Source organism: Protopterus annectens, chromosome 13.part0, assembly GCF_019279795.1.
Source record: "Protopterus annectens isolate FY-2018-M chromosome 13.part0, PAN1.0, whole genome shotgun sequence".
Taxonomy (NCBI): domain Eukaryota; kingdom Metazoa; phylum Chordata; order Ceratodontiformes; family Protopteridae; genus Protopterus; species Protopterus annectens.
The window spans coordinates 1,217,028,383-1,217,051,854 of record NC_056747.1 but is presented as its reverse complement, the minus strand read 5'-3'; the positions used below and the strand labels follow the sequence as shown (position 1 = coordinate 1,217,051,854).

Here is a 23,472-nt window from a genome sequence, read left to right as displayed (position 1 = left end):
TTAAACCAACGCTTCCTTCTTCATTTAGGCCAAAATCTCGAACCATGCCTAAGAAACCAATGCCCAGGCCGCATGCTCAGGCCTCTATGCCTAAAAAACAAATGATAACAATGGCTGAAGATCTTATAACTCTAATCAGGGGAAGCCAACCCCCCCCCCCCCTTCTAAGATACCTAAGACTGAAGTTGTTTATGAGTCTTCTGACCAGGATTCTGATTTTTCTAATTCTTCTGATGATCTGGATTTGCCTTTATTTATGAGGATTCTGATGCAGAGGACTCTATTCCGTCTGCTTCCCCTCCAGAGGATTTTTCTTTTGGTGAAACCGTACATACTCTAAGGGAGCATTTCCACTGGGAAAGCCAGGATTTTTCTGATTCAAAAAAGAGGCTTAGGGATTTCTTACTCCTGCCTCAGCATAGGCCTTTAGCTATACCTCCTGTACTTGACATTATTGATGATGCCTTTTCAGAATCTAGTTTGGTCCATGATTCTTTGCCTCCTGCTCCCAGAAAACTGATATTACAGGGTTCCTGGTTCTCACAAGTTCCTTTTTAAAAATCCTATTGTGGATCCAGAGACTATTTCACAGGGACCCAACGGCTTTAAGGCTTCTACTGCTAAAAATCCTACCCCCTGTGATAGAGATTCCAGGGCGCTGGATAGATGGGGTAAGAATGTTTACATTTCTGCAACCTTAGCCATTAGGGCTTTAAACTGCCAGTTTCATATGTTAAAGTATCAGCAACATGTTATTGGATTGCTTAAACAGAAAATGATGTTATTCCTGACTGTGCTGAAAATAAAGAATTAAAGGATTTGATGCATTCTGCAGAACAGGTTGGAAAACATACTTTGCAATGTGGATTTGATATATTAGAGGCCTCTTGCAGGGCTGCTGTAACTGGGCCTGTGCTCAGAAGGCATGCTTGGCTTAAGGAGCAATATTTGCCTTATCATGTTAAAGCTAAATTGTTGGATGCTCCCTTAAATCAGGACCGCCTGTTTGGCAACAAGGCTGAGGAAGTTCTTAAAAAGATGGAAGATAAAGCTAAATATATGCAAACTGTTAAAGATTTCTTACAAGTTCAGCCTCCTAGATTTAGTAGGCACTGGCCCTCTAAAAATTTATCCTTTCCAGCCCCTTTCAGGTCTTCTCAAGCCAAACCCGGACACAGCAGAAACCCCAGGTTTCAGTCCCAAGGGACACACAAGAATAGGCAGTGGGGGATTTCTGCACCCAAATCTGGGAGTAGTAAGACTCCCCCCTATGGAAAACTGTCTCAATTACTTGCTTTTAAAACTTCCAATCACTTCCCAACTGAATGCTCCTTTAGGCGGAAAGATTGGTCTGCAGGCCAAAAACTGGGAACTCATTACCCAGGACAAATGGGTTTTAAATATAGTGTCCCAGGGATACAGATTTCACTTCCACATGTTACCAACACCAAGCGGGTGGCCAAATATACCCCCAAATCAGTGGGCAGAGGCCCAAAATCAAGTACTCTCTCTCTTAAACATGGGGGCTATTCAATTGGTACCAGAAGTAGAAAAGGGATAAGGTTTCTATTCAAGTCTTTTCCTGGTACCCAGAAAAGGCAATACATGGCGTCCTGTCCTGGACCTTTCTAATCTAAACACCTTTCTGGTGATTCCAAAATTCAAAATGCTGACTCTTCATCAGCTGCTTCCTATGCTAGGCAAAGATGCATGGTTGACAACACTAGACTTAAAGGAAGCATACCTGCACATCCCTATCAGGGAGTCTTGCAGAAGATACCTACACTTCAAAGCAGGCTACATGCATTATCAGTTCTCTGCACTGCCCTTTGGCTTATCTACTGTACCCAGGGTATTCACAAAGTGCCTAGCTCCAGTCATTGTATTTTGCAGGCAAAGAAATATTCAGATATACCCATACCTGGACGATTGTCTAATTCAGACAGAAAGCAAGGACATTCTTTTAGATCATCTGGCCTTTGTTCAAAGGGTACTGACTTGTCTGGGGCTCACCATAAATGAAAAGAAATCACACCTGGTACCCTATCAACAAATTATATTCCTGGGAGCAAGCTTGAATACAATTTCCCAGATGGCTTTCCTCACGCCAGAGAAACAGATTAATTTGACAACTTACTTCAAACAAATAGCCACAAAAACCCAGCTATCTGCAAGGCAAATACTGCAAGCCTTGGGATTCATGGCCTCATGCATTCTTCTAATTCCATATGCAAGGCTGCATATGAGGAAACTACAATGGTATCCCGAAAGCCTATGGTGTCAACATTCACAGGATCTAGAAGCAAGGATTCCTATCATACCTTGCCTATGCCTAGAGTTCCTTTGGTGGGCAGAGGCCTGCCACCAAAACAGGGGACTACCATTCACATTAACCCCTGCCACCCAAATCTTAACAACAGATGCATCAGATTATGCATGGGGGGTTCACCTGGCAGGGAGGTGCATTCAGGGCAAATGGAACCCAAGTCAAATTCACCTGCACATAAATCAAAAGGAAATGTTAGCTGTACAGAATGCTCTGACAGCTTTCAAGGACCACATTCTTCCAGGACAACTAATGGTAAAGACGGACAACACCACTGTCATGTGGTACATAAACAAGCAGGGGGGTACACATTCTTACCCCCTCTGCAGACTAGCCATGGCATTGTGGATTACAGCCTTGAGTTACCAAGTGAATCTACAAGCTCAATTCCTGCCAGGAAAACTAAATACACTGGCAGACGGACTAAGCAGAAACCTCATGGACCCACACGAGTGGAAACTGGAACCAAGGATTTTCAACATGTTGTCAAGCAAGTGGGGGAGCCCAGATATAGACCTGTTTGCCTCCCCCCAGAACCATCAACTGGACAAATTTTGCACAAGGATTCCCCACAAGCTAGCTTGGAAAGTGGATGCTCTATCCTTCAGCTGGAAAAACCTATCAGTTTATGCCTTTCCTCCTCTGCCTCTGCTCTCCACGGTGCTACTAAAGATCAAACAGGACAAGCCAAGGACGATTTTAATTGCACCAGACTGGCCTCACCAACACTGGTACCCACTCTTGCGCAGTGTGTCACGCTTGGATCCATGACTCCTTCCCTGTTGTCTCAGCAAGAGAACCAGATTCTGCTCCCTCAGCTGCAAACCCTGAACCTAGCAGCCTGGCTAATTACCTAATCTCTCCTTTACCACCCCTCAATAAATCAGTGATGGATATCATTTTAGAGGCTAGGAGGCCTAGTACTAGAAAATCTTATGCTGCAAAATGGAAAAGATTTTGTGCCTAGAACCAATCTCAAGGAATGAACACAGCAGTGCCCAATTTACCTCAGATTCTATAATACTTGACTGAGATGCTTCATAAGGGTTTGTCCTTTTCCACCATCAAAATTCATGCCTCAGACATTTCAGCTCATTATAGCACAGAGCCTCCCCTGTTCTCTTTCCCACTGCTCAAGCAGTTCCTCAGAGGGGCCAAAAATTTAAGGCCGCCCAGGAGAGCTCCAACTCCAGCCTGTGATCTTAACTTTGTCTTGGAGAAACTCAGTCTTCCTCCTTTCGAGCCAGTTGCTACTACAGATTTAAAATTACTTTCCTGGAAAACAGCTTTCCTTTTAGCTGTCACTTCTGCAAGAAGGGTATCTTAATTACAGGCCCTTATGGCAGTAGAACCTTTCATCATCTTTCATGCGGACAAGGTGTCCCTCAGAACCAATCCCACCTTCATGCCCAAGGTGGTATACAGTGTGGCATTTAAATCAGTCTATTCATTTTCCTACCTTCTTTCCTAACCCACAGAACAAAGGGGAATGGATACTGCACTCTTTAGATGTGCACAGACAGCTTAGATTCTACTTGGACAGGACTAAACCTCAAAGAAAATCTGAACAACTGCTGGTGGCATTTGCTGCAGGGACAGAGGGGAAAGCTATTTCAAAACAAACCATTTCAAAATGGATAGGCCACTGCATTCATTCCTGCTATAAACACCATGGAAAACCTATCCCACAGGGCATCAGACCCCATTCAACCAGGGCTGCATCTACTTCTACAGCCTTTCTCAGGGGCATCCCTACTAGGGACATCCTAGAAGCTGCTACCTGGAGTTCTGTACATACTTTCACCAAGCATTTGCCAATTTTCTCTAAATCCAGAGCTGGTTTTACCACTGCAGTTTTGCAGGGCCATATAGCTGCTCCTAATTCTATTTAAATTCCTCCTCCCAACATTAGCTTTGGGAATCTACCCAAATGTAATGACTGCAACAGTGAAACATGAAGAACATAGTACAGTTGTGTACACTTACCATAAATGTAGATGCTCGAGTGTATTCACTGTTGCAGTCCTGGTTACCCTCCCTCCAGCCCCCTTTCTTCTTTTCTCTATTCTCATTTACTAGGCTCAAAAAGCTTTTTGGTGTATTTGCTTTATTATTAGAGGTATATCCTTGTATTTATAGATTTAATTGCTTCCCATTAGGGGGGCATCTGACATCTGGGGCAAGAAAAACTGATGTAATGGCGTTGGCTGCATATTTTATACCCCTGATGACCTGATGTCATGGAAGAAGGGACAGCAACCGATGCAAGACCCAAGACTTTGATAATCAGGCCGACTGAGGGCTACCTGCAAGCAGATAACCTAAATGTAATGACTGCAACAGTGAATACACTCTAACATCTACATTTATGGTAAGTGCACACAACTGTACTTTTCCACACCAGTATTTATTATATTTGAGAGTGGTGTGTTCTGGAGGGTACCATATAGCATATTTATTTACCTTGTCCATAATTATAAGAAAGAGAGAGAGATGCAGAAAACATTAATGGAATATGAAAGAAAAAGTGAACAGTAACTCAATTCAAAAGTAATTGTGATACATGTATGAGAAATACAAGGTATCTGGGGGAAAGGGAGCTACCTTTTTTACTGAACCCCTGGAGAAAAGGTACTTGTAACCTGCTGTTACAGAGTGCTCCAGCGATTTAATATTCTTACAGGCCCCACAACGGTACTGCCCTCACTTTAAGCATTACATTGAAGGTTTCTGCCTGCCATTAACAGCATATTGCACTTAATCCTTTTAAAAAGCTTCATTTGGACTATATAGTAAAATCCATCTGTGTAAGCTCCAACAGCCTATTCATCAACTCATCGAGCAAGTTGACTATGTTTGCTCTATTACAACTGGTACTTGCTCCTACAGTACTTAACTGATCAATTCAGCAGCTTTACATGGGGTTTAGTAATGCAACAGAGATACCGAGATCCCTGGGGCTTGGTTGTAGTTCCTTTGTACTTTTTTGGGTCTCCCATTTGCATGGAAGGGAAGCCACCTTTTAGTCCCTCTCCTGCTTAGCTGGTGAACCTGGGAATATTGAGGCAAATGTTCTCCTTGCCAAGTCCCTGTGCACTGCTCTCCTTGCTATTTTAAAGTGAAATCACTCCTGTCACTAGTGGGTACCTGCAACAGCTGCAACTGTCCAGTTTTGTGAAGCAAAAGCCTGTAACCAGGAAGTTTATTTTGGTCGCCAGCACACTACTAGGGCCTTTGCAGCCCCTTAGTATGTGCTTAAACGCTGCTAGCTGGGATGAGCACCCAAAATCCTTAAAGGCACACTAGGCAATGCCGGGTTAAGCAGGTTTAAACTGACATGACTAAAACCCCAAACAACTGAAACAAACCAAAACACCAAACTGCCTTCCTCGAATCAGCCTTATTGATGTAATCAGCTTTATCCTATAAATTCTAAAGAGAATGCCAGACACACTGGTCATTGGTGACTCCATAGTCAGACACACTGATGTCCGGCTCACTTGACAGGTTCAGTACCTTTGTCAATGGCAAGCTGCATAGATATATAGCTAGAATCCGCCACATAGCATAAAGCACTCAGGTCTCTCGCAAGTGAGATCTTTTAAATGACTCTACCCTTCTAGTATTGCTTGCACGCCGACCTAGTCGTCCTCTCCTCCTGACGAACTCAATGTGGAGGGCAGCCTTTGGCTGTGATAATTCTGTTGTACCCTCATGTACTTGGAGGGTCCTTCCTCCCCACCACAAACACAAATACATGAGAGATGCTCCTGGCAGCTGCCAAACTCTTACTGAGCAGTGTCCTTGAGACTTCATGTCAAGTCAGAGGATAAGGATCACAATGGTTCTAAAGACCCAGTCTACCAAGTGCAGACCTTTACAACTCCTAAATGGCTTTACATGAACACACACAGGCACTAAACTGAGGCTCTGATCAAAAATAGGCAAAAAAGAAATTGACTGGCTACCACCCAGCATACACAAACAAATAGAAAAATTGTAGAAAGAATATGCTATATAGACCTCATATAAAGAGTCAAAAAACAGTCACAGCCCTTATCACACCAGAGGTTCACAATGCTACTGTGACAGCACACAGGACTGCTAGAAGACCCAACCTGAGCATCCCACCAGACTGAGGGTTACACTCATCATGGTGTTGCCTCTCCCCAAAATAACTGCCTACAAGACGCAAGAGGAAGTACAAGCAAACACACAGTACAAACATGACCTAGTGCTGGTGTGACTGCCAAAAACGAATTGGAGACGCACTCCCTCCTGTATTAGATATTCCTTAGGACTGAGTGCAAATTGTATTAACTGGTGCCAGGCCCAGGAACTCAGGGAAACTCACAAAGCCTTCCTGAAAACACTGGGCAATACAGAGGCTGTGTGATCAGTTTGCACACCTGGACTAACAATTACAGAAGAATAGATCAGGAGTATCTCTCAAGCCCAAACACCCTGGGGAAAAGCCACGTTTAAGGTTAAGCTGTGCACCTGTCACCCACTACATTCCTGATATTAGCAAGGAGGAGATATCTAGATAGTCATCCATTAGGCAAGGCTGCTGTCCCTCACTCACCCTAGTGTGACTACAAAAAATGAGAAAAATCTGACCCGAACTAGTTTCCAATGCCAGAAGTCTCCCCACCACCAAAAATAAAAAAAGACCACAGTAAGAACTTCTCAGAGAAAACCAAAGCTGTTCAAGCAGAATAGAAACCCACTAAGGCCCCACCCCGAGAACACCAAAAGCCATTACAAACCCACACGCTCCAGCCCCAAAAATCTCTAAATCTAGATGAGTCGCAGCATGGAAGAAGGACTACCCAAGCCAAAACACCTCTGGGACACCACAGCAATGACGATGTCTGGACCCACCCAAAAGGTGCAATTTGGTACAACAACTGTAAATTCTACAAAAAAGTTGCAGCTGAATTCTTAAAAGGTAAAAACTTGATGGCCTTCCTGGAAACATCACTAGAGGGACAAAAATTCACCAAGCACCATCGGAGGAAAAACAGCAAAATCACCTAATATACACTACTTTAACCTCTTCTGCCTCAAACAAACACCTAAGCCCAAAAAGTCATAATATGCTCAGAACAAGTTCAAAATTGTGATATATGTATGAGAAATACGAGGTGTGATAGCAGCCAAGCTTCTTAAAGGCCAGGTGGTCGCAAGCTTGAGAGTCAAACCTATGAAAGAAATAAAGTCTTCAGTTAGTCTACAATGAGGAGAAGGTAATAAGTAATGCCTGTTTTATGTATATTAGATTATATTATAATTATGTTATATTATTTTATATTAATAAGATATAGTTCATGACAACATAGTAACACTGAACTAGGAGTAATTTTACATGGGAAGCCCAGGCCGAAAACATCACACAAATGAATAGCTACATGTAATCAGAGGAATTATAGAGTAGGTATATAATGTAGAGCACTGTGTGGTAAAGCACTAACAAAATTAAACATACTGTATACAGAAATTCAGCAATAAAGTTGATTACAAAATCTGTATGTAACATACACACACACACACACACACACACACACACACACACACACACACGTGCGCGCGCACTGTCCATCCATCCTTGGAACCATTCATCAGATTGTCAGCACAAAAAGTACCAAGCCAAGCCAAGAACTAATAAAAAACAAAACTTGGCCAAAAGACCAGCCCTGAAAAAGATGAGCAGTGCCAACCTCTTTGAGAATTTTTTTTCCCTTTTGAATTAAAAGACTTTAACAAAGCGAAAGAAAGAAACACAAAATATGCAACATAAGTAAATAAATCTCCCTATTTTTTAATTCAGCATTAACAATGTTAACTTTAACAAAGCAAAAGAAAGAAACACAAAATATGCAACATAAGTAAATAAATCTCCCTATTTTTAATACAGCATTAACAATGCTAACTTTAACAAAGCAAAAGAAAGAAACACAAAATATGCAACATAAGTAAATAAATCTCCCTATTTTTAATACAGCATTAACAATGCTAACTTTAACAAAGCGAAAGAAAGAAACACAAAATATGTAACATAAGTAAATAAATCTCCCTATTTTTAATACAGCATTAACAATGCTAACTTTAACAAAGCAAAAGAAAGAAAATAAGACTTGATCTAAACCCCCAACTCAAACTCTCATTGGCTGTATGTCTACGAGAGAAAAAGGAACACACATGCCTAATAACAAACACACACACCACATTCATAAATTCACCCCCCTAAAAAAGAAACAACCATTCATAAAAAACTGGATCAAAAAGGAAAATACCAGAGCCATGCTCTGATGCAGAAAAAAAGTTAAAAATTCCTACAAAAAGTATTTAAAAAATACTTACCTTGAATATCAGAGTGCTGAGTTCTTGCTAAAATAGGGGAAAACTGTACATAACCGTAAAGTACATATAACTAATGAGAAACATTAAAAATATATACCATATGGAAAAATGAATAAATTGAATATGTTAGTCTAATGTGTTAATTATGCATCACAGTGGGGATAAGGGGCTAATTATATGGCTTGTGGCTTTACCAATTAACATAAAATAGGTGTACCCTATATTTCCATACATTATGCACATCTAACACATCATGTCCACATATTCTACATACAGCTGATTGTACATGGATCAAATCTGTTCTGTATCCATCCATCCATCCATCCATCCATCCATCCATCCATCCACAACCACTTTTTCCCAATTTTGCACATGGGGTCGGGGAATCATCTCAACAGTGACAATTATGTAGAGTCAAGGTTTACACTGCCAGGTGGCTAGCCCTGCCACAGTAGATCTTCCACACCACATACTCACACAAACATTCAAATCTATGGCCAATTTAGAGTACCCGGTCCACCTACTGTGTGTCTTTGGAATGTGGAAGGAAACCAAAATACCCAAAGGAAACCCACACAAACACAGGGAGGACATGCAAACTCCACAAAGAAGATACGCCAGCTGAGAATCAAACCAGGGCACATCTTGCTGTGAAGCAGCAACCCTATGCACAGGTAAAGGTTCACCCCAGAATAATGACTGCATCGCATGTAAATTAATGGGTAATTTCAGAAAAGCCTCTGTCATAATCATGACTCTTGAGTAAAAATCTTGAAACTAGTCATTTAGATAAAACTGAGCCATGGAATAAACAAAATATTATTCAGTGCTGTCTCTGTGATTATCACACTCTCCTTTATATAAAAGCACATCAAAAATAAATAAATAAATACAAATGTTCATACTTTTGATTGTAGCAGTTGGCAGTGGAAAACATCTTCCTTCGCTCTCTTTAAAAAGACATCTCTTTTATCCCTGGCTATTACAGAGATGAATCCCAAGCTACCAGGAAAGTATTTGTTACTCCGTGAATAACATTTTGAAACATTAACAGTGATGCCAGCATAACCTAATTGCTGTTTTCCAGAGAAAACCGTCAATGCTTTCATTGCTGGGGAAAACAATATTAGTCTATAATTCAGAAATCATTTACAATAAAACCAAGAGTAAAGGTAGGAAAACAGTTACTCACATCAGGTAGATCAGACACCATTGAAATAAGTTTCAGATGCTTATAAAAGAATGTATACTTTAACCTCATGTGGGTGCTTCTGTTGGCTTGCTATTATTAATATAGCAATTTAGTAAGTTTTTTATTTATTTAACCTTTGTTAAATGGTTAGGTAGACTGGACCATGGTCCCTTTTTGGCCATGACCCAAGCCAAACAGACAATAACAACTTGTGAATAAATATGCATAAAACATTAAACAAAAATGGCATAGATTGAAATAAAAGGATAACACAAAGGGCAAACAATGATCAAGTATACCTCAAGGCAGTAAGCTTTCAGTGTTGCTAGGTTGGTAATGATTGTAGAAGTGCAATAAATTTGTTGCATATGCTCTAAAGAAAATTATTGAATCTAGTAATAACTAAGCTAGCTGGCACATCAAAAATAATTGCATTCGTAATCCTTCCTGACATGTTCAATAAGTCTAGGGACCCATTTATAAACCTAGGAATTCATTTATAATCCTTACTATCATATCCTGGGGTAAACTGTTCCATGATGCAGGTGCAGTTTTGAGAAAAGTTTTTTGTGGACCTCTGCAAGGTCGCTGCAACAAGGTTACTAGATCTCAACAAATATAGCTTGGATAGTTCTGAATCAAAGGATAAGCAGATGTCAGAAAGAAAAAAGAGGTACCAGGTCTTGGATGAACCCAGTGTCAGTACCTAAACCCAGTGGTATTTGAGAACTTCACAGCTGCCTTTATGATGACAGCTACATATTGCAAATAAAAGTACAAATACACACACACACATATATATATGCTCAAATGTATATGTGTGTGCATGTCTATGTGTGTCTGTGATGCATGTATGAGCAAGTGGTGTGTGTGGGTATGCATGTCTGCAATATAAGTCATGAAAATTCCAATACAGTATTGTTCTTTAAGGGCTCATGCTCAAGACTTCCAGACTGAATAAACAAATGTGATCTTGTGTTTATAGATGAAAGACAGTTTTTATGTAATACTGCCTGTATTGCTTTGTGATGTCTTCCAGGTCATGGTCAGTGTAGCTGTGGAGACTGTATTTGCGACCAGGGCTGGAGTGGAGATTACTGCAACTGCTCTACACTCATTGACAACTGTATGGCAGCCAATGACCTCATGTGTAGTGGGCGTGGCCAGTGCAGCTGTGGACAGTGTGAGTGCACCCAGCCAGGTGCATATGGCAACACCTGCGAAAAATGCCCCACTTGCCCTGATGCGTGTACCTTCAAAAAGTAAGTACAAACTAGGTTGTTCAGTCCCTTGTTAGTTCATTTTTTTATTTATTTTTTATGTAGTTGATATAGAATGTATTATTGTAAATCTAAATAATACTGATACACCTAGTCTTGGCTCTCTGGCTCCTTTTAAAGTTTCATGTGATGATGCAGTTATTGTACCCAAATTTACATCAGCTTATCGTCAATAAATGCATATGGTATCATGTTTTCACAGAGAGAATGATATTGTGCGTTTAGGGCCACATGAAATTCTTTTACAAAATGCATCCAATAAGAGACAATGTCATGTTAGTGTGCACAATATATCCATAAGTGCTAGATTTCATCTTAAAACTTGAATGTGCGGCTTCCATTTACCATAACCACTTTTTTCAGTATTTTCAATCTTCTTCTGTTTTCTGTGTATAATTCACCTGTATCTTTAATTTATTAATTTATTTTTAATTTTCTGTTCTTCTCCCTCACTGCCTCAGCCTCCAAGCAAAAACATCACTACTCTACAGATCACATCTAACTCCACCTACCGATTCATTATCAACTCTGCTCCCCAAGAATACCACTGCTGTACGCTCAAGAGCAGACCTGCTACTAGGCAGCCAGCTCTTTAAACTATTACCTTTACAGCCTTCTGCTTCCCTTTTTGATAAATCCATGAAGAACAGCACTTAAAACCTATGTCAATTCTCTCAGTCTGCTCCCACCTTCCTTTAGGCAAGACCTCAAACCTCACCTTTTGAAAAAGACTAAATGTACCTGCCATAGGAATGGCCACATAACCTATTACCCCAACCCTAGTTTCCTCACTCATCTCTTCCATATATTCTACCTCATCTCTCCCTCAGTGTGACACTGTGTCATATACCTCCCTACTATGACAAATTGTACATAGCCAGTATATCAAATATTCTTGTTCTGCAGCTCCTAATTGTTCAAATTCTCAGCCCTCAGGTATAGCACCTATGTATATAACAAACACAAAAATGTTACTGTTTTTCTTTATGTGCATTCCTGGTTTTCTTTGAAATGCTGCTTTGTGGATGTTTTGTTTCAAATGAGCTGAGCCTGCAAATGGTCAGATCTGACCAATGCACTACCTTGGCAAATAAAAAAAATCCTGTTCAGGGTATGGAGTAAGTGGACAATTGATCTTGGATGGGACACTACTTCACTGAAGGATACAGACACACACACACACACACACACACACACACACACACACACACACACGCACACACACACAGACACACACACACACAAACTCACACACACTAGCCCACATACAGTATACTTACCTGTTGGCAGTTTGGGGGGGGGCATAAATTCACCTGCAACATGTACTTTAAGATGTAGGAGGAAATAGGAGCATCTAGCAACACCTGTCCCCCAGCAGATACACAGTGAACACGAAGACCTCTCAGAAGCCTGGTAATGATCCCAGCCAACAGTTGCCTTTTGCCATGAATTCCATTTTTACTGGAGAAAAACAGTCACTTACCTGGTTCCCCATAGTCTGCTAAGGCAGCCATGAAACTTTTTCATCTATCCAAAATTGTCTCATCTTTGGAGTCAGCCCTGGGACTTGTGTTTCCTTGCACATTTGTGATAGCTGAGGTGACCCACATAACCCATCTAGAGTCAGCTTGGAAAAGAAGTGTAGAGCTGCTGTTTAGGCTCACCATCAGGAAAGCCAAAGGGTGAGGGATGATAAGACTACCAGTCAGGTGACCAGCAGGGCCAGGGCAGAAGAAAATGAACTGGACCCCGACAGTGAAAACATGTTCTTAGGATGTGAAATATCACCTCACTTTAGTGGAAGGAATCAGAGTTTGTGTGTGAAGTTTATTTTTAATTGATCTTACCTCTAAACAGACTGTTGGTTCTGTAACCAAACTTTTTGAGTCTGATTGTTTCTCTTTCTCTCTCTCTCTCTCTCTATATATATATATATATATATATATATATATATATATATATATATTTGTGTGTGTGTATGTATGTGTGTGTGTGTGTGTGTGTGTGTGTGTGTGTGTGTGTGTGTGTGTGTGTGTGTGTGTGTGTGTCTATATCTATATATATATATATATATATATATATATATACATATATATATATACTGCTCTGGAGTTGACTCTTGGGATAGGCCTCAGGTGATAGTAGGGATACTCACAAGCCCCCAGCTGCATGTCATACAGCATGTAGTTTTAGCAGTAGGTGACAAAATCCCCTTAGTGTGACTGTGAGTTACAGAAAACAAAACCTGTCTTCGTGTTTGTGCATATGCACGGAACAGATAACTCAGCATATTTTGTCTTCTTAGAAAGGATGGGAAACTTCAGAGATAAGATGCCTGAAGCAGCATGATTGAGAGGAATGGACTGCCTTATCAGAATCTGAGTAACTGAATTATTTTTGGTCTTTTCTTTTAGCCTTAGATTGCCCATAACACATGCATTTTGTTCTAATACAAAGATAGTCATACATTTAATTGATACCAGAGCACTTCAACTCAAATGTCAGCAAATTAGTTTTCAGTCATGTCATATTGTTACATTGGATGTGATGACTGGGTTGGTGGCTGTACAGAACCAATAAATTCAAATATTTAGTTTGTGTTCCCTTAAAACTTCTACCCAGTGCTTCTATGCATAATAAGATAAACTTTTTACCTCTGGAAGAGCTACTGTTATGTATGTGCGAAGGTCAAGGATGTCTGGTCCAAATGGATCCTGTTCAAGATGTCAGCAGTTTAGGTTTTGTCAGCAAAGAGCTGTGGTCAAAAGCTGATCAATGCTTCTGCAAGAAAAAACAGCTAAAAAGGTTGGACTTTTCTTGACTTTGTAAAACTTGTCGCTAGACTGTGAAGCATATACCTCACTTGAAGTCATTAATGTTTCGAACTAGCATTCACTAGGTCAAACTTAGTTGTTGGAATAAAGTTAAACTCCTTGGAAAGAAGGTGCCCATGTTGTTCTGTGATAATGCCACCATAACTGAAAATCTTAAAACCTTCAAATTTAAATAATATAGTAACTTGTTGTTGATCACCAAAATGGTTAAATGTAATGACCATTTCTTGCCCTTCTTCTTCTTCTTGTCTTTTTCTTTCAAATCTGGTATGTTCTGGTGCCAAAAAGGACTGGTATCCATTAATTCCTGCTTGGGCAACACAACCCTATTTTGTACTCTCGCAAATTTTCTTGGTACTGGATCTCCCTAATAAAAATCCTGTATGGTGCTTCATTCTGCAACTTGACCTGTTGCTCCAAGTTAGGAAATGGGATTTCTTCTAAAACTTCATTAGACTTAGTAGTCTAGTATGGTACAGGATAAGCTCACTTCTGTACATATTCCTGTTGATCTCTTGTAAGTTTTCATTCTTTCCTTTTTGTAACTTCAGTGCAATGTAAATTTACTCTATGGAAGATTATTTTATAGAAGTCTTCCAAGGAGGGAAATAAATCCTACTCAATGGTCTTCCATAAGGGAATAATATCCCTTTTCAGGGATTCCAAGATATGGTGGTTATTCTTTATTAGCAACCACATAAAGTCTAGACTGGTGCAGTCAAAAGGCTTGAGAAGTTTGTGATGTAAAAAAGAACACTTCTTAAGTCCATTGGAAAATGTGTAAATCCTAATTTCCTTCAGGATGTATTGTACACAATAGATTCCTGTTAAAAAGTGTTGTTGAGCTTCAAACCTTTAAATTTCTTGAGTAATTTTGCAAACGTGTACATTTTGTCCTTCAAAGTCTTGTCATAATGCTGAATTATAGGTTTGTGTTTAGCATTATGGTCAAAAGTAAACTCCTTGTTAAGTCATCCTGCAAGAAATTGTCACTGTAAATCTTATCACTGGAGACTGTGTTGTTAGTGCAGTTTAAAACTTCAACTGCAGGTAAAAGGTTAACTCACTTACCAATTACTTCTGCATATGTACTGTGATGGACTTGCCCTTGTTGCTGCAATATATGAGCATTAGACTGTGAAACCGGGACATCAGAATTCACCACTCAAGTGTGTAAATCAGGCTGACTGGAGATAAGTTGGTTAAAACTACTAATTTTAGGTCAGGTAATGCCTGTGGGTGCAGCTGTTGATTTTTGGTAATTGTTCCTATCTGGACAGTTAAACTTCATTCACTGAAGATGCACATAGTTTTGTGTGTTTCTTCTAAGTTAATAGGGGATGGGGGTGTTTTGAAAATGTATTTAGTTTTTTTTTTGTATGAAGATTTCATTTAAATAAAAAGTCTTAAAAATATGGCATAGTTTCAATTGGTGATGAGAAGAAACAACTGTATAAAAGATCAGTCTGCCTAACATTAGTGCGAGCATGTAACACAAAAGTTGAAAATACATATTCAAAAAAAAACTGTATTGTATAATAGGTAGGAACAGTAGCTTTTATCATAATGACTACATTATCCATATTATCTTGAAACATAAAAGGCCTTACAAGTATAGACAATAACAATGATGCAGGAGACATATTTAGAAAGAAATGAGTATGTGAATTTGACAAAGAAAGGATTTCAGGATGGATATTCAGCAGAATAGCAGGAACAAAGGAAAAGGGTGGTAATTATAATAATTGCTAGAGGGGCTTCAATAGTGATAGAAGAGGGAAAACAAGACAGTAATGGCAGATTTGTGGAAGTACAGGGTTACTGGCAAGGGAGGAGGATTACATTAGAGTGTGTTAATATTCCAGCAAAAGCTGCTATTCTGGAGCTTAAGAAAACTTTGAGAGAAATAATCAGCTTTTAGTAGGGAATATTACTTATAGAAACATGATTTGCAATAGGGAGGATGTATCAGGGAGACCCAGAGGAAAAATATAACCAAAGAGGGTAGAATTCTGAAAATAATTGTGAAAATATTTAGTATGGAAGATGTGAATTCAGTAGTAAGAACTTGGACAGAATTTATATATTATTTCCAGAGATACAATAACTGGGCTAGACTAGATAGAAATTGGATTTCATAGGTGCATTTGCATTAAAGTGAAAGCTTTGACACATATCCAATAACTGTTTCAGATCATGAGCCAATATAAGAAAAAATTCAGAGTAGTGAAGTAAAAATGAGACACTGTCACTTTCTTACCTACCTGTTTATTAAGAGAGGAATTTAAGGAATAGGCAGAAGAAAGTATCTTAGGGATAATAGAATGTCTTTAGAAGGTATAGCTAGTAAGTGGGATAAAATGAAAATGGAGTTTAAAAACATGGCAGAAATAAAAGAGAAAAGGATGTGGTTAAGAAGTAATAGGACTTAGAGAGGGTGGCAAAGGTTGAAGTATTGCAAAATAAGGAGAATCACATAGAACACAAAAAGGCAAAATCTTCTTCTTCTTTCGGCTTTTCCCGGTTAGGAGTCACCACAGCAGATCACTTGTCTGATCATGATTGGCAGTGGAGTTTTACAGTGTTGAGTTGCCAGCCTGGCTTCCAACCTTCCACAGAAGGCACACACATGCACACACTCATGCCTAGGGCCAATTTAGAGTGTCTTTGGGATGTGGGAGGAAACCGGAGCACCCGGAGGAAACCCACGCGACCACAGGGAGGACATGCAGACTCCGCACAGAAGGCACGCCAGCCGAGGATCAAACCGGAGAACTTCTTGCTGTGAGGCGACAACGCTAACTGCTGCATCACCGTGGCTGCCAAATGCAGAGTGCCAAATGGAAAATGAAGGAGGGTCTGGATAATATGCATGAGTTTAGAAAGCTTACTTTTAAGAAACTATTTTTTGATAACTACAGAGCACAAAAGCTTTTAGAACAATTACTCAGGCAGCAGAAAGTAGAAAGGGTTGTTGCCAAACATTGGGAGCCTGTAGTAAAAAGAAAAAAAAAACAGAGGTCCTGTAGGGGTTTTAGAGATATTTCAGAAATGTTATGAAATTTTGTATAAAGTAGAGAAATGTGGAAATCAAGAAAAGGCACACATAGAAATATTTTTGGAAGGCTTAATTATACCAAGGGTAGAGGTAGATGAGGCTCAATGACTAACAACTAAGATAGGATGGGATGAGATAAAAATGGTGATGTATAAGCAGTCTTCAGGAATGTCTCCAGAAATATATGCTATTCCTGTGAAAGTTTGGAAGTTACGAGGGAAGAAAGTGTTAAGGATCTAGAATATTTTGTTTAACCATATTTTAAAAGGAGTGGAAGAACCAACATCTTGGAAAAAAAGCTGTGTTGGCTCTATTATCTAAGGACAGTAAGGACCCACCAGATTCAGTTTCATACCAATCAATTTCAGTTTTTAATGATGATTATAAAGTGTTTAAGTCATTATTAGCTAAAAGAATGCCAAAGGTGTTACCAAAATTGATAGATGTGGATCAGTATGGTTTTGTGAAGGGAGTCAAACATTTAACAACATTAATAGAACAATGATAATGCAGAGGGAAACAGAATATAAGAAAATACCACCATTGTTGGTGGGTCTTGCTGTAGAAAAAGCATTCAACAGAGTAAGCTGGGATTTTATGAGTAGGTCAATGGAAGCAATTACATTGCCTGATGCAATAATAATGTTAGTTAGGAGATTTATGAAGGAACGGAGGCAAAAATGTAATGTTATGTACTGGTCTTGCATATTTTTATCAATCAGAGAAGATGTGGACAATAATTAGTAAAGAGTTGAAGGAATTTATCTGGGAGGGACACAGGGCAAGAGTTAGGTGGAATAAGCTGATCCTTCCAAACAAGGTGTTTTAGAATTATCTCATTTAAAGGGATATTTCACAGCTACACAGTTAAGGCTCATATATGCATAACACAGGAAAAAGTTTTTTTATTCAAAATGGAAAGGGATGATGATGATGAACTAGGAGGAAGTTCAATATATAAAGAGAGAGTAAGGAGAGAGACTATGATTCTGGATGCAGATCCTTAAAGAGAATAACAACAGACAAGCAAAATATTATATTTGTAAAGTAGCAGAACGTATTCCATGAACTAAACCAACATGAGAATGGTGAAAGGAGATTTTGTGGATAGGGATAACTGCAGGTAGGGGTGCAGAAACAGGCAAGATGGGGTTGGAATTCATTGGAGAAAATTGGCAAAGGAACCAAGGTACTGGGAACAAATAACTAGAGAGGGAACGATAATAGCATGAATGAGACCAATGAGACATTTGGACTGCAGGCTAGTAATGGCCTTCCCTAACAGGGATTGGTAACAGAGCATAGGTAAAGTGAAAGGGATAGGGGAATCTTAAGCAGATGCCCTGCTCTGGTGGGGGCTTTAGTCAAGTCTAGAAGTTGCTGTTAAAAGGGATAATTAGTAGGACATATAAAATATTGCATGGTGATGATAGTAATCAGAGGAGATTAGAAAAGATTGGAAGGAAAAGCTGGAAAAGCACTTTTACAACAGAAGAATGGGAAGACATATGTATAAGTTTTCATCGGGTAGATAGCAAATGGTGAAAATGAGATGGGGAGAAAGACATAACTGGGAGTATGTGTTTGGGGAGTTTAATGAGCTGGTAGATTTAAATATTCCCTGTGGAGTACTCTATCAGAAATATTGGGTGAGCAAATGGCTGTCACTGAGGATATGATTTTTTTTATGAGCTGGGACACAGAGTCTGAATTGTTTAGACATAATAAGGCCATATTAATTTTAATTCTATTGTCTGTAAAAAATGCAATTACTAAACAATGGAAATCAATGTCTACATCAACTGTATATGAAGTATTGAATTTTGTAAGAAATAAAAGAACATGAAGAGGGATATTTTAAAAAGGGAAGGAGCAAATTACATAGAAATAAATGGAAATTGTAGGGATAATGCATGCAGAATAATGTTCAGGAGGAGGAGTGAGTTTAAGGGAAGGCAGGAATTCAGCAATTTATGTAATGGTGGACTGATGATAGTTACAAAGAAAGAAAACATATGTGATATAATGTATGTAAATGGAAAAAAAAGTTAATATGGTTTGTTTTCTTTTTGGTTGCTGTATGTTTGCCTGTGGCTTAAATGATAATTTAATAAAGGTGTTTAAAAAAAACTGATCAGTGCTTGTCATAAATAGCAATTGACTGATGTTATAACTTCAAAGGGAAATAAAATCTAGTTTAGTTTAAACGGATGGAAGAACCATTGTGCTATCAGAACGCGGTCCTTAAGTTACTGAGAGAAGTCAAAGCAGAAAATGGTTCCTGCATGATACAGAACTTTGTCAGGAGATTCCAGAGATTAGAGTAATAAAAGACCCATAGTGATACATTTACTATTCTGTAGTGTCAAAAGAAGGGCTAGTCAGAAGCAGGTGTCTTCGTACAGCTATTTAAACAAATGGAAGTTTAGGTAAAAGTACAAGAATTGATAAAAACAAAAGTAGAAGAAAATAACAGTTGTGCATTATCCTTTACAGTGAAATTAATAAGACAAGAAGAAATGCATGTACAAGTATTCCTGAGTGAAGAGGCTATACTCACTACTTTTTGTCAGTGTACTGAGGAAAGTGTTCCTAACTTGTCTGGTTTGCAAACAAGCACTGACATCTTTAAGAATGAACAGTGGAACGATGATATATTAAGCAGGGCCAGAGAAAATATAGCCATAATAGAAGGAGAAACAGATAAGCATATTGGCCCGTTCCATATCCACATTTTGAGTTGAAGAATGATTTGCTGTATAGGGTGAGCAAAGACAAATAAGAAGAAATGTTACACCAACTGTTCATTCTAAAACCTTTTAGAACACTTGTAATGAAACTGGCCCATAGCCATATTTTGGGAGGACACTTATAGGTAGATAAAAACAAAGCTAGAGTTTTAGTTAGGTGTTATTGGTCTGGTCTAAAAGAAGACACTGAGAACTCCAGTACAACTTGTTCAAAATATCAAAAGGCTACACTGCACCTTGGATTTAGAAACCCACTGATACCTGTGCCTATCTGATACTGGAATCCCATTTGAGTGGACAGTGACAGATTTTGATTGGCTTTTAGTAAAGTCTAGTAATGGATATGAATACATTTTAATCATTATTGACTATTCCAGAGGGTTTCTTGAAACAGTGCTCCTGCAAAAAGCCAAAGCTAAGTCAGTGACCTATAAATAGTATTACTTTTCTCCAGAATATGGATACCCTGCCAAGGTAATCCCATTCATGTTCAAGGTAATGCATAAGTCATGCCATTGTTTTAAAGTAAAACTATTACAAATGTCAGTGTACCACCTTCAAACTGATGGGTTACTAGAGTGCTTAAACTATGAAGTCTATGATTTATAATGTTTGTAACTATGAACATATTAATATGGTTTGTTTTCTTTTATACAAATGTAAGCTTGTCTGTATCACAAGTGATAACTCAATAAAGGTGTTTAAAAAAACAAGGATGTCCCATGAGTGGAATATTGTTTATATTGCTTATGACTGTGATAGTGAGTGAAATAGCTTATAAAGTGAAAGATGCTAGATATGTGATATAGAAGAAGGTGGTGATACCATTAATTTTGACATATGCAGACTATATTGTTGTAGTTGTTTAGAATAAACATATGGATGAAGGAGGTGCTGCTTTATCTGAGTGGATATTCAAAGAATGTAGGAATAACCTTGAATAAAGATAAAAGTAAGGATTTGGCTGATACAGTGAATATCGAGGGTGTATATTTTTCAATGAATGAAGTATCTTTGCTAGGAATAATTTTTTTAAACACCTTTATTGAATTATCATTTGTGACATAGGCAAATTTACATTTATACAAAAGTAATCAAACTGTATTAAATTAACATTAACAAGCATTATACTTCACATATATTGCTATGTATCATATAACCTAAGCAACATTACATAAATTATTCAATTCCTACCCCTTTTTATAAACAAGAAACATTTTTATTAAACCTTCACTTATGACATAAGCAATCATGCATTTATATAAATGAAAACAAACCACACCGACACAATCCTAGTTGCAAGCATTTTACATGACAAACCATACTGAAACACTCCCAGTTGCAAACATTACACATCACTTATAATCTACCCAATCATTTTCATTCAACATTACATAGCTCATTTAAGTCTAGCCTTTTTTAAACCTCATTCCTCCCCTGCATGTATTCTTCCCACAATTGCCATTTTTTCCTATGTAGTTTGTTCCTACCCAAATAAAATTTGGGAAAAATTATGTAGTCATGATGCAATGGGAGGGTTTGATTAAAAAAATGTTTTCTGTGGAGTTCGTATAGGTTAGCATTCAGGAAAAGGTTTATCTAGTGAAACTAATATTAATGTAAAAATAGCATACTTGTCAAATGTTTATATGAGCCCATTAAAATATGAAAAGGAAATTGTGCAGTTGATGTTTTCTTTCATATGTGGTTCAAGACTAAACCCAGTGAAAAGAGATGTGTTGCATATGCTGATTTGGATGATGAAAAAGGTGATGTGAAGATGAAGGAGGACTGAGGTTACTAAATCCAGTTTATTCTGTTTCTTTAATCTTGTGCAGATAATTAAAATGGGTAAAGAAAGAAAATGAGAATTTAGTAGTGAGAATCTATAAATATGAGTACAAAAATTCTGAAAGATGATGTGAATAAGAAAAAGAGAAAAAATGTAAATGATGAAATTAAAAATTATGAAGAAAAAATACTAACATGGAAAATAAAAATTGATGTTATAGAGAAAGATGTAAGGATATGGCATAATAATGTGATGAAGCAATATTATTTTACAAATCCATGGGAAAATTTACCAGAAGAAGTGACTGAAGCCATTAAAATAAGGATAAAGTACTGTACCAAGAGATCAGAATGTCAGGATTTAATATGGAAAATGGTAGTAAATAAGTTTCCAGTAAAGGGGAACATGCCATGCAAAAAAATGTAAAAGTGAAGAGGAAGAGACAACAGAGCATGTTTTTTTTTTTTTTTTTTTTTTTTTTTTTTATGGATAACTAGTGAAACTCTGGAAAAGCTGGTGAAGACAATTTTTTTGAGAATATTAATGACAGAAACAATATAGATATGAATATGATTATGTATGGATAAGAATAAGGAATATATGAGGATAGGTACAAATTTATTTTATGTAATATGGCTTAATTGTAATGAAAGATTGAATTAAATTTTGTTTAATGGGAAATGAGAAATATATTCTGAAAAATCAGATTATGTTTGTGGAAGAAGAGGTCAATTATTGAAGAATAGCAATGTGGATGTTATAAGAAAAATGATAAATAGAAAAAAATGGTATTTTTTGTAAAGCAATTGATGTAGCTGGTTGTAAATGGATATAAGCTGTTAGTGTGAGGGTTGGGGGCTGATAAGTATGTATAGGATTGGAAATAGCATAGGTAGTGAGAATAATATGACAGAGTGAAAAAGGAGGGCTCTGGGGTGATACAATGAACTCAAAAAGTTAAATAGTCCAGGCTAGGATGTTTAGGGGTAAGTAGTGAAAGTGGCTATGGAAAGCTGTACAAAGATGTGTGACAATGTGGTACTAGGTGAAAGACTTAAAGTTGGGGACAGCCTGAGGAGTTATTAATAAGATGAAAGGTAGAAAATTATTGTTTTTCAGTTAAATAACTGATGGATGTTATGTAGTCCAGTCTCGCCTTCATTCTTACCCATGGGTTCGGAGCCAAACCTCAGCTCCAACTCAGCATTCTCTAGCTCGAAGTCTTCAATTGGCTCGTGCCTAAGAGGTAACCCATCATGCAACAGGTCCATTCCCCAGATCTTGTTTGCCGCTCGTTACGCTCAGGCGTGGTCTCGCTTTTGGCTGTGGCTAAGTATACTGTTTATAAACTTTTTATAAACTTTTGACTTCTTGTTGCTCAAAAAAGCTATTTTTATAGCTCTCTGTGTGTGGTAATGGTGTTTTACTGCCTTTGTTTTGCTTCTCTTGCTGTTTTTGTGGCCTTTTCATTAGCCGTTTTGGTATCCCGTTCGTTTCCTTTCTTCCCACAGGCTAGGCCCGTTTCAGTTAGAAGACCTAGTCCTCCCCATTGTTTCCGTGTGGTCTTTGGTTTGGTGCTCCATTCTGTTAGCTTTTTGTGTTGTCGTGTCTGGCTAGTGGTGCTATCCTGCCTTTGTTTCCCCGGGCTAGGCCCGTTTAAGTTAGAGGACCTTGTCCTCCCTGTAGTCTTTTTCCCACCGGTTACTAGGCCGTTTTTAGTTAGAGGCTCTAGTTTCCTGTGCGGGGTTTAGTTGGGTCCAGTGTGTATACGTATTGCTTTGTATCTGTGTGTGTTCTCCTTTATTCAGCATGTCCAAGGATTCTAAGGAACACAGGCCTTCGGGCTTTAAAAAGTGTGTTGAATGCAGCAATAAAAT

At 38.4% G+C, this 23,472-nt stretch overlaps 1 protein-coding gene across 2 annotated transcripts in view; it reads left to right on the top strand.

Moving 5' to 3' along the window:
• Window positions 1–23,472, top strand: part of ITGB3 (integrin subunit beta 3) — a 1,138,779-nt gene that overhangs the window by 733,848 nt on the left and 381,459 nt on the right. Inside the window, exons 11-12 of one of the 2 annotated variants that reach the window (XM_044055225.1) lie at window positions 10,921–11,147; window positions 23,450–23,463. In XM_044055225.1, the coding sequence (XP_043911160.1) occupies window positions 10,921–11,147 (227 nt within the window). In that variant the 3' untranslated portion in view covers window positions 23,450–23,463. Of the gene's footprint in view, window positions 1–10,920; window positions 11,148–23,449; window positions 23,464–23,472 lie in introns of those variants that run through there. The other variant, XM_044055223.1, reaches the window with a different exon arrangement.